The sequence below is a fragment of the Toxotes jaculatrix genome, chromosome 20 (assembly GCF_017976425.1).
Source record: "Toxotes jaculatrix isolate fToxJac2 chromosome 20, fToxJac2.pri, whole genome shotgun sequence".
Lineage (NCBI taxonomy): Eukaryota > Metazoa > Chordata > Actinopteri > Toxotidae > Toxotes > Toxotes jaculatrix.
The window spans coordinates 1,310,969-1,322,496 of NC_054413.1; the positions used below are offsets into that span (position 1 = coordinate 1,310,969).

The 11,528-nt window shown below is 45.2% G+C and overlaps 2 protein-coding genes across 7 annotated transcripts in view; both read right to left on the bottom strand.

Annotated features, from left to right (window-relative positions):
• The window catches only part of LOC121200359 (nebulin-like), a 31,519-nt gene extending 24,660 nt beyond the window's left edge, over positions 1-6,859 (bottom strand). For 4 of the 5 annotated variants that reach the window (XM_041065614.1, XM_041065615.1, XM_041065611.1 and 1 more), the window contains exons 1-3: positions 5,876-6,796; positions 3,052-3,351; positions 1,523-1,594 (exon numbers count right to left, since the gene is read on the bottom strand). In XM_041065614.1, the coding sequence (XP_040921548.1) occupies positions 1,523-1,594; positions 3,052-3,351 (372 nt within the window). In that variant the 5' untranslated portion in view covers positions 5,876-6,796. Of the gene's footprint in view, positions 1-1,522; positions 1,595-3,051; positions 3,352-5,875 lie in introns of all 5 variants that reach the window. The other variant, XM_041065612.1, reaches the window with a different exon arrangement.
• The window catches only part of nebl (nebulette), a 52,394-nt gene that overhangs the window by 26,998 nt on the left and 13,868 nt on the right, over positions 1-11,528 (bottom strand). For both annotated transcript variants that reach the window (XM_041065755.1, XM_041065756.1), the window contains exons 3-4: positions 8,742-8,826; positions 6,791-6,898 (exon numbers count right to left, since the gene is read on the bottom strand). In XM_041065755.1, coding sequence (XP_040921689.1) covers positions 6,791-6,898; positions 8,742-8,826 — 193 coding nt within the window. The remainder of the gene's footprint in view (positions 1-6,790; positions 6,899-8,741; positions 8,827-11,528) is intronic.

Sequence of the window (11,528 nt, forward strand, 5' to 3'; positions counted from 1 at the left end):
TGTCAGAAAACCTTTGTCATCTCTGATGAGAGGTGAACACAAAGTGTGTTTGCCGTACAGCGTTATCAGGACAGACACAATGCTGATGGACTGAACTTCATCTCAAACATGTGCCTCAGTCTGGTGCTTGGCTCAGTGTGACTGGACGTTTGGTCTAACAACAGGCCGACAGATTTTCTGCAGAGGCCCAGGAGAGAGATGGATTTAATCCACAGATCACAAGCTGTCGCACTGAATCTGTGAGAGGAAACCAGTGTGGACCAAATCTAACAGGAGTCTAAACGTGCGAAACACAGATTCGTTGGCCTCTAACCAGCAAACGTTACCGTCCTGACATATTAGAAATGAATATCAGACCCGCTTTGTCCTCTGTATATTTCTAAATGTCCTCTTGTTGATAACACACTGTTTCTGATGGTGTAATTTCTGCTACACTGTCTGTTACATCCGAAGCTGCCAATCGCACAACTGCTCTGCGGTTAATGTCTCCATGGTAACAGCAGTATCGCTGGTCGGTAGATCTGGCTTTGGGATTGTGGCACATGCAGAGCTTCACCGGGAATTCTGGGAATGACCCGAGAGAGAGAAAGAACTAAAGATAAAAACATCATTTCCTGCCGCCCACTGTCGTAAAACCATCGCCTGCACAAAACTGCCCGCGCAACGGAGCGTAACCAAGACCACTTCCTGCACGTGGCGATTGATGGCGGCGTCTGGAGGCAGGTTATAGAGACAAACAGGCAGCAGAGCGACGACAGAGCGACAGCAGCCGGAGGAATGAAGCGAAGATGATTTCATAAAGTGGCTTGACTTGCTTCCACTGTAGCTGATGAGTCACTCTGCTGTTCCAAACAGCCAAGCTGCCAGATTTGACTCACGCCGGGGGAATCAATATCTCACCCTCCCACATCCTACAACAACATTCACCCTCATTCACCCTCATTCACCGTTTCACTGCGAGATATTTGCTTCAAACTGCTGCTGCAGAGGTCGAAAGGCAGTTTTCCCTCTGTGCTGAATAAAGGCACGTCACTGGGTCTTTGGAGGGATGGTTACCGATGGTTACCGATGGTAACACTGGGTTCAGGTCATATCAGAAGAGGAAGAGGAAGAGGATGATGTCTCGCTGTGGATTTCACATTCAGAAAGTTTAACTCATGATTTTAAAAAAAAAAGCAAACTGCTAGCAGCACGGTGTTAGGAGCACGGTGGGTCTGTTTGTTGGACATTCATGGTTCCCAGAGGATGTTCTCAACGTTTTACTGATGTTCGTGATCCTCTGACTTTATGTCTAACCCCAGGTCAACATTTCAGCTTGTCCAACAACTTTGATTTATGACTAAACATCTGAAAAAACTCATTCCCATCATCCTCAGCCGTACTTCAGCTGTATGTTAGCATTTAGCCCAGCCACCACGGTGGTTAAGTACAGCCTCACAGAGCTGCTGGAATGGCTGTAGATTCCATCCACGAGCAAAACGACATTAAAACAACGATCCACACAGACACTGGATGAACTCACATCACTGGCGAGCAAACTGCACCTCCTGTTAAACGCTGGGTCGGGCAGTGGAGGCTTTACATCAGAGGAGGCCTGAAAACACAAGTGCACATGAGAATTAGAGTTTGAAATATATTTATATTAAAATTATTTAGACAGACATCAGCTATAAACACTATTTTTGTGCTGTTATTCTACGTGTTTACATTAAATCATTTTGTGTTTCCCCATAGACCCTCAGAGTGAAAGTGTCACTGTGTGATGGCCTTTAAATTAGCATCAGATTCTAAGTCTCTGTTGAGACCCCTAAACTAAAACTGGCAATTAAAGGACAATATTAGCAAACTGAATCATGGATCTGACCCCACTGACAATACAGAGACAGAGAAACCTGTGAGTCAACCAGGGGAAACTTTCCTAATTCATGCACCGTTAATCCCTCGTCTCTCCTAACAGGCTGCATTCAGGCCTAAAAATCCCACTATCAAAGGCTAATAATGGCACATTTTCATTTGTAGTTTCACTAATCCTCCCTAAGCCCTTAGAAAAACCTGCAGTGCCAGGCGTTGCCCCACGCCAAGGTCAATACAAAGACGCAGTCAGAGCTGAGAGGCGGGTGTTTCTCTGAAGACGAAGTAAATCTGCCTCTCAGCGGACTTCATCAAAGAATGGCAAAATCCTCAAAGATGCTGAGCAGCACACAGAACTTTAAGAACACTGCGCCAATATATTCAAAACGGAAATGATTTAATACACAGAATAAGCAAACTGAGAGGCCCAGGGTCAGCTGATGGTGAGGGGTGGACTGTTTTCTGATGTGTGTCAGAGCAAATGATTAAAAGAAAACACTCAGCAGATTAACTGACGATGAAATTAATCATTTCCAGGAACTTTTTGTTAAAACCGGTTTCTGGTGTCACATGTGAATATTCTCCTCAACCTTTCTCTAGCCGTCCACAGATTGCTGGTTGATGACCTTTGACCCCTTCCCATGCAATGCTGGGGGGTTCATAGGCAGCTGAGGTTCTCAGCTGGAACCCTGGAGACAACATGAGCTGTCTGTGAACCCCAGATGTGACTGAAATTCAAACACCAAGTGGATCTCGTCAGGTTCAGTCAGTCAAAGCTTTGGCTGAAAGTTTGGATTCTTCACTGAAGGAATTCAACAGATTTCTTTTTTTTTCAACTTCACGGCTGAAAAATAAAAGCTGAGGTTCTGAAATGAGGTGAATTTAAAAAGCTGAGACACAGACCTTTACTTGTTAAAACTTGTTTCATCTGTTGAGTTCCTGAAAATTATCACATGAGCATGAAATCTAGTCTAATCTAAAAGATAACAAATTAATTACCTGGTTCCTTCCATGAAAACTTGTGGGAAGGGCTGAATTCCACACGTTTATCAGGATCTGCTTCTTTGCTGATTTGCTGATTTTACCTTGTGATTTTCCTTTGTTTAGTCAAAGTGTCCTGTTATCTGAGTGGTTTAGGTGGAGCTGAATATTTAATTCTGGTTTGTTTATGTTGAGTTTTAAAAGTTCCAAACTTCTTACCTCCGATTCCCACGTCCCCAGCAATGTTCTTCCTTTTCTCTCCTCTTCCTCTCCATCCTCTTCTTCTCCTCCTTCCATCTCCGCTTCATTTTCCTCCTTCTCGTCCTCAGATATTTTATCAGCTTCCTCCTTCTCCTCTACCTCTGTCCTTCCCGTAGTCGTTTCAACAACCGTGGACAGTGTCATTACCGTTGTTACCACCGTCTTCTGGACGGACTCTTCTTTCTCTCCCTTCACTGTCGTAACATTTTCAATCTCTCCATCCAACACCGGAGCAGCAGGCACCTCCTCTTCCTCCATCTGAGGACAAAGGAGAGCTGATGTTAAAGTTTCAGTTTAGTCCCTATAATGTGTGTTTCTGTGTCGTAGCTCGGTGGGCCCAAACCATTAAGGTGTGTTACCAGCAAGAAGACAGGCTAAAACCAGAGGTGTCACAGGTCTGAATCCTCCACGCCGAGATCGGCTTAACGCTGATGACTTTCAGTCTGCTAATGGCCTCCTCAAAGTCATGGTCACCACGTGATCTTCTACATGTCAAGGTCACTTTTTCAGCTACATGAGTCACCACGTTAAATTTCTCGGTTTGTTCCCTGTCAGTGTTCACCTCTGAATGTTGACCCGGGCACTTTCTTAGCTTCCTGTTCTTGCAGCCAGTTTCCTCAGTGTTGCACTCACCTCGTACAATCCGTGTTCTTCCCTTAATAAATTCTCCTCTGGGCTTCCACAGTGTCTCGTTCACCCTTTCAGCTGCAGCGTCCCTGTACAGTTTCTCGCTCAGTGCTTCTGAATATCACAGCTGCTGTCTTCCCTGCTCTGAAGTGGCGATCACTCTTGGTTTTCTCAGTATCTTTACTTTCAGGGTCTTCACTCTTTCTGCCTCTATCCCTTTGATGCTGAGCGTTTTCTCTTTCTCTCACTTCTTCATCAACCTTTCAGCTTCCTGTTTCACCTTTGATTTCAAATATAAACCTGTAAAACTGCCTCGGCTGCTCTTTGACTGCCCCCTACGATGTCTGACTGTCCTCTGGGTATCGGTTCGTCGGGTACTTCTTATCACATGTAACTTCCACATTTAGCCCCCTACTCAAGACCTTATCGCCACCGTGTCCTTCATCTCAATCACAGCTCCAGTGTTGGGTACAGTGAGTGTGTGTGTGTGTGTGTGTGTGGTACTGAAACAAAGTGTATGTGTGCGTAGGTTGGGGGGGGGGGGGGGGGGGGGGGGGCTGAAGGTGAGTTCAGAGAGAGTGTCGTACACTGGAAGGAATGTATGACTTTATAAACACACACACATACACTGGTCTCTGAGTCCACCTGAGGACTCTCAGTCCAGTGCTCCCTGTCTTTTAGCTCTGTGTTTGGTCTCCACCAATAGCGAGTTCATGTTAACTGCAGATGTCTTCGAGTCCTCTGTGATATTTAGTCCTCCTTTTGATTTTCCTGCATCGACGAATCTGCTCAGAAACACACAACTAAAGCGTAAAAGCAGAGATCGATCCTCACTTGTTCAGGAAACAGCTGATTAATCAGGTCTTTAAACGCATCATCGGGTTAGTGGCCTGAATAACAGCTGAGTCCTGCCAGTTGAGTCCTGGCTGCACCTCCTGCCTGCAGTCATCGCCGTCTCACCCAGAATCACAGTAAACAAGGCTCTCTGGAGGATAACAGCTTTGGTAAAAATCTGTCTCCTCTTCAAGCTAAATTGGGAGACACAGTTTTTATAGGTGGTAAAAAAAAAGCAATGAAAGCTGCGCCGCTGACCAGCAGCTCTCTCTTTCTCTCTCCCTCAGATCTTGTTAATGAATTCTGAAACACAAAGCTTTTCCTGGGAGAAATCCCTGTGATCTCGTCCTGATGTGAACCAGCTTCACAGCCAGCCTCAGCCCGGCAGAATAACACTCTCCTCTTCAGCAGTTCTCCTCAGACTTCACTGAAACACTGTACTTCACAACAGACAAATCCAAATCCAGATAATACCTGTTCCCCAGGTCAGGTGTGAAAGTCAGACAGCGTCTAATTTACACATTAAACCATTAAAGATACTGATTTAATGACGTTCTTATTTCATTTTAAGAAACTTTGGTGTCAGACCAAACAGTCTGCAGGTTTACTTTCCCCTTTAGTTGTTGTCTTGGCAACAGCAACTCTTCCTGGGTCCACAGGTGGCTCCCTGTGGTCGAACACCACTGCTGAACTACAGAAGAATCAAAAAGCCTGGGTGTGTTTTCAGTGTTCGGCACCAGGACTAAAGGTTTGTAGCTGATGTGAAAGGCCACAGTCACACAACGGCCAGTGAATAACCTGCCTGTCACAGAGCTGAGTGACACACACACACACACACACACACACACACACACACACACACACACACACACCCTCCTCTTCCTCTTTCATCACCAGGTCAACCTCGAAAAGAGCTGAGTAATAAAATAAAAATGTGTGGGCTGTTGAATGTCACACCATTTGAGAGAGAGGCAGTGAGTGTATGTGTGTGTGTGTGTGTGTGTGTGTGTGTATTAATTAAAGCCGGCCAAATGAGGAGAGAGAATGTGTGGTGTATTAACACAGCGGAATAATGCGATCACTCGGTCAGGTAAACAGAGGAGAGAGGGAGCAGGAGACCGACCGTCAGAAACAGAAAAGAAGAACAGGAACACACAGAGAGAGGACGAGGAAATCATGAGGGAGCAGCATTCAGGTACCTCAGTGTTTCACATTCACATCTTTGCATCTGAAGATTCTCAGAATAAAAATAAATACAGATAAAACATGTTTGTTTAAAAAAGGGAAAGAGAGAAAAACAGAAGAAAGATAAACACATTACCTCTGCATCATCTGCTGAGGGTCACTGGGTCATCAGGACACACATGGGCAGAGCATCTGTGTGCACACACACACACACACACACACACACACACACACACACACACACACACACACACACACACACACACACACACACACACACAAATCAAAACCACTAATCATCAAGTTAATTAAATGCATCAGCATTATTATCCAGAAAAGCAACATACTGGTTTCTGATTGGCTGATAGGTCACTGTAAACATATGTGTGAAGTATAGCAAACTGCTGGTAACCATAGCAACAGCACTGATGCTTCAGCCTCCATTGGTATGTGACTGACTGGTGAAACTAACCAAAGTGTGTCTGAAAACTGAAACACATCCTACTTTCTGTACTTTCTTCATTATGTTTGACTACAGACGCACTGACACACGTCCTTGTTTACTTAATTTAGATTAATTTTGCTTGTCAACAAAGCTCTGAATGGTCATTGGTTCTTTTTTTCTCGTGAATTTACGACTTTCATCCTGGAAATTCTGAGTTTTTTCTCAGAATATTATCCCCTCTATTCATTTATTCATGTATTTATCATTTACCTACAATGGCACAGAAACAGCCTTTAAACATTTCTTCTTCTGTTGCCTTTGAAAAACGATGAATAACTTAAATTTAATAGATAAAAACTCGTGGTCACTTACTGTAAAGGTCGTAGACGAAGCTCCTCTTCAAACAGCTGATGCCAGCAACTGGAAGTGTGTGTGTGTGTGTGTGTGTGTGTGTGTGTGTGCTCACTGACCAAAGTGCACCCTCCCCATACATTTCACAAATATGCTTCACATCACATACACGCACTGTACAAACACCAGGACAAACAGGAACACAGTGTGTGTGTGTGTGTGTGTGTAGGTGTGTGTGTGTGTGTATACACATACGATACTGATCTGCTCCTGAGTCCTTCTGAGTCTTTGCATCTCTGGAGTGTCGGACACGATGCTGAACCCTCGACCTTTACTCTCCTCAAAATCCTTCTTATACTTCACCTGCAGAAGAGAGAGAGTCACAGAAACGCTGCACATTAAAGGAACATTCTGCATTAAATTAGTGATTTAAATATCAAAGTTTTTGATTTTTTGGATGGTTTGTGGATGGTTTTATTGGCTTCACACTCAGATATCTCCAGCAGCAGTGGAGTCTGAATCTTTTGGTGTCAGTTTGCTTCATCACACGGGGAAAAGGAACAGATGAGTTCTGAGGCCCACGGAGGGAAAGAACAGACCAGAATCCACTGTAGCTTCAACACAAAAAGTCACAGGCCACAATCTGAACCTGGCTCGTGAACTAATTAACTCACTGACAGCAACACAACCTAGAATTCACATGACGGTGATGATAGTGATGATGAGAGTGTCTGAAGGTGGATTTTACTTTTGAATGTGCCCACGCAGCAGAAATAATTACACCACTCTGCACTGAGACAGACCACAGCTACAATCAGCTTCACACGGTGTGAAAGGAGCTTTAAATACACTATAACTGCTCCATCATTCAGGCTGAGCTGTGATATGCTGGATATGAAAAGGAGAGAGGCTTTTGTTTCTGACTTAAACACGATCTCTGACTTTGGTTCACTGGCCCCACAGAGGCACTGATATGATGCAGAGAGGATTTCAGGTGCACTCTGAACAGAATTTACCTGAGTGAAGCTGGATATTTAACCTCCGTACATCCTGAGTCCGGACTCAGACTCACCACCGTCCAGAACAGATTCTGGGTGAAATGACTCTGATCGACTGATCCTGATCACAGATCTATAAAATCAGACGGGACCTCCAAACCACGGCTGCATCACACGAGCATCAGTAACAGAGCAGCGGCGGCCATCTCTGACTCCGGCCCCCGCCTGCACCTCAGTTCGACCTTCAGAGGAAACACTGCACCTCGTTCAGCCGTCCTGCTGGTGTCTATCAGTCATCAGGAACAGCCCATTAGCCTCAGAGCAGAGTTACATAAGGCTGTAAACTGCAGGAATATGACTCAGGCAGTCAGGGTGTGTGTGTTCTGGTATCCTGCTCTCTCTGTGATTGTCCCCGTTCTAACTACAAAGCAGATTAAATCCCCATTCATCAGCCGTAGGCTCCCTGTTGAGCTAATATGACAAGCTAATGAGCTAAACCACACACACACACACACACACACACACACACACACACACACACACACACACACACACACACACACACACACACACACACACACACACACACACACTTGCACTGGAAGGTAGCTGATGCTGTACACACACACTTACACCTACAAAACATGCAGACCAGTGTCACTGCACCGGAGGAGGAGGGATCTGATGGTTTCAGGTGAAGTGTTGTAAAAGGTGTGATGTTTGACTTTCAAGAACTCGGACTGGAAGGAAAAGATGATGAAGAAAGAAAGAAAGAAAGAAAGAAAGAAAGAAAGAAAGAGGGCAAAGCAGGACACACAGACACACACACACACACATCGCATGACAAACAGCACGTCCCCTACTGCAGACTGCTGAGTGGACATCTGTCCCTTTGTACTGCAGTGTGCTGGGCACTCTCACACAGACACACACACACAGCATGAGGACATATGGCAGAGAAGTGTAGCTGGTTGGTTCTGTCATACGTGTCCTGTGCATCGGTTTGTGTGTCAGTAACTCGGTGACACGGTGACTCATCTCGCCTTCAGGAAGCAGAACTGTCAGAGCAGCTTCTGACACACCTGAGCGTTTGTTTTTATCTCCACGTGGTGCCAGAGGGGCGGGGACACGAGCCAGAACGCTGCTGGTCGGACAGATACTGTGAATACCCTCTGAATCTGTGTGTGTGTGTGTGTGTGTGTGTGTACCTGGCTCTGTAGCTCGCTCTGCTGTCTCAGTCTCAGGTTCTCTGGTGTGTCGGCCACGATGGTGAACGATGTCTTGGGGTAATGTCTGTAAAAAAAGAAAGCGCAGCGTCACACACACAAACTGCTCGAGTCTTCACAGAGACGCCAGGACAGAAAGACACAGAGAAAGAGGGACAGAAAGAGGGAGAGAGAGACAAAGGATGGAAAAACTGGGGACTGAAACCTAAAAGGAGGCTGCAGATGTACCATCACTGATTAGATCAGATTTATTACAAGATAAATGTTTGACGTGTCTTTTTTTTTTTCTAAATAAATGTTCAACGTCCACTTTAACAATAAAAGCTGCAGCCTGAAAAATGTCAGAGAATTTACGTTAAAGAGCAACAGTAAGGAGTGAATGACCCACCAGGACGATGACATTAGCAGAAACAATGATCCACTGAGAGGAAATGAAAAAGCAACACCCTGCCATAGCTCTCGTTAGCTCACTTGACCTTTTGGTCTCGTGTTCATGCCCCGAAATATACGTTCGCTTCTTGTAAAAACAGCATCATTGTGTGCAGGACAACGGAGGACAATGGACAGTCTGAGGTGGGTGGATGGGAGACAGAGGTGGGACACACTCCCACGCTCCACCTGTAAGGGAACCCCCCCCCCAAAAAAATGATATGTGATCAATGAATAACTGTTTAGATTAATACTTGTAGTAGAAGTTTTCTCTTCTTCTCTGGACATCACTTCATGTCACAGTCACTAACACCGGTGATCGTCAACACACTGACAACTGCTGCTCAGCTGAATGTCTCACGAGTGGACACAACAGAAAGACGACATGAAACAGGACAGTTAACACAGAAGGAAGTGAATCGCAGACACAGAGGCAGCTGAGAAACATGAGTCATTTTAAGATCTCGAACGAAAACCGGTCTCAGGACACGTCAGACTGAAACACAGAGGACACCGTCAGCAGCTTCAAGGAATCAAACCATCGAGTTTAATCACACAAAAACATCTTCAGCTTCTCCAGACTGAAAAATACGAACCAGTGAAAACACTTACACTAATGTAAACACTTTCATTTACTGTTCTCTGTTGTTGTTGGCAAAATTTCCTAAAAATGAACTGGACGTCATTTATTCTCAGTCATCGAGGTCATGATGTTTCTCAGTTCTGTACGAAGGCAGCTGGACTCGCTCGGGGTTCTCGTCTCAAACGTTCTCCTTCAGCTCTGTGATGCGTTCAGGTGATGCACAGTGTGTGTGATGCTTTTGATCCTGCACATCTGTCACGAACACTTTAAAGTGTACAAGCAGTTTTTTGAACTTCAGCTGAGTGAAATAGCTGCAAACAAAACCCAGTTTCATGTCGTGTTTTTTTTCTGCTGGTGATGTTTGTGATCTCTGAGCAGAGAAAGAGTCCACTCGCTCTGAGCTGCTTTCCTCCGAGTGGCTGATTCATGGAGCCTCAGAAGGCTGAGTGTGTGTGTGTGAGTGTGTGTGTGTGTGTGTGTGTGTGTGTGTGTGTGTGTGTGTGTGTGTGTGTGTGTGTGTGTGTGTGTGTGTGTGTGTGTGTGTGTGTGTGTGTGTGTGAATCATCGATGCCAGCAGCATATTCAGCTGCACAGTTTGACCACTCCACTAAACTGTCCTTCACTCCTCTCTTCCTCCCACTTCACCTCTTTCTTCCTCCCACTCTCTTCTTCTCTCTCCCTCCCTCTCTCCCTCCCTCTCTCTCTCTATCTACAGTATGTCTTCCGTCTCCTGTAGACAGTCAGTATTTAAAGGGAGACTGTTCCTGCATTACAGGAAGGTGCGCTCGTCTCTGTACAGTCGTGTTGGAGATGAATGGCATGAAGACGTGACAACGTCCTGTCCTGTCCTGTCCTGTCGCCCTGTGTCCTGTGTCGATGCACAAAATGTGTTTTGGGGAGAGAGGAGCTCTGATTGGTCAGACTCTGCACATGGAGTCACTGAAGTCAAAGCCTGTGTGACCGTGAACGTCCGGCAGAGCTGTCCTGTCCTGTCCTGTCCTGTCCTGTCCTGTCCTGTCCTTCACTGTAACACTGTACGCCTCACCACCTGAAGGTCAACCACACTACACAACCAATGATAGAAACCTAACACACACACAGACACACACACACACAGATGCCCAGACGTTAGCAGTTACCTGACACCAGACTCACCTCGCTGTGCTCCTCTGGTTTTGTGAGCACATGTAAAATCTGCAACCTCTGATTCATAAATAACTTCTGAAGTGAGTAAATCACGTTGTTGTTGTTGTTGTTGTTGTGTTGTTTTGTTCCTGTCTCTGTGTGTTTGCCCAACAATTAGAATAATGATGATGATCATGGACTCGCAAACAGTCTGCTGTGGTTTGTACATGTCGCTGTGGTTTCACTGATAATTAGCAGAAGATCATAAACAGTCATCATAATCTTTACTTGTCCCGTCTGTCTGTCTGTGTGTCTCTGTCTGTCTGTGTCTCTGTCTGTCTGTCTGTGTCTCTGTCTGTCTCTGTCTGTCTGTCACTGTAATCAGTTTATTATAGTTAGAAAAACCCACACAAACCAACAAACAGGAGATTCCCTCGGTCTCTAACATGTGACAGTTTTGTTTTAGTAACAAACAGATGAACTATGATCTGCATGTGCACCATGTGTTGGTGCTGCACATTCACAGTGTGGATCTCTCATTGTCTCAGTTTCTGCTGATTTTCTTTATTTCTACACATCTTGGATTCTTCTTTTCCACCTCCTCCTCTTTCAGTCCTTCTCCTCTTTTATTT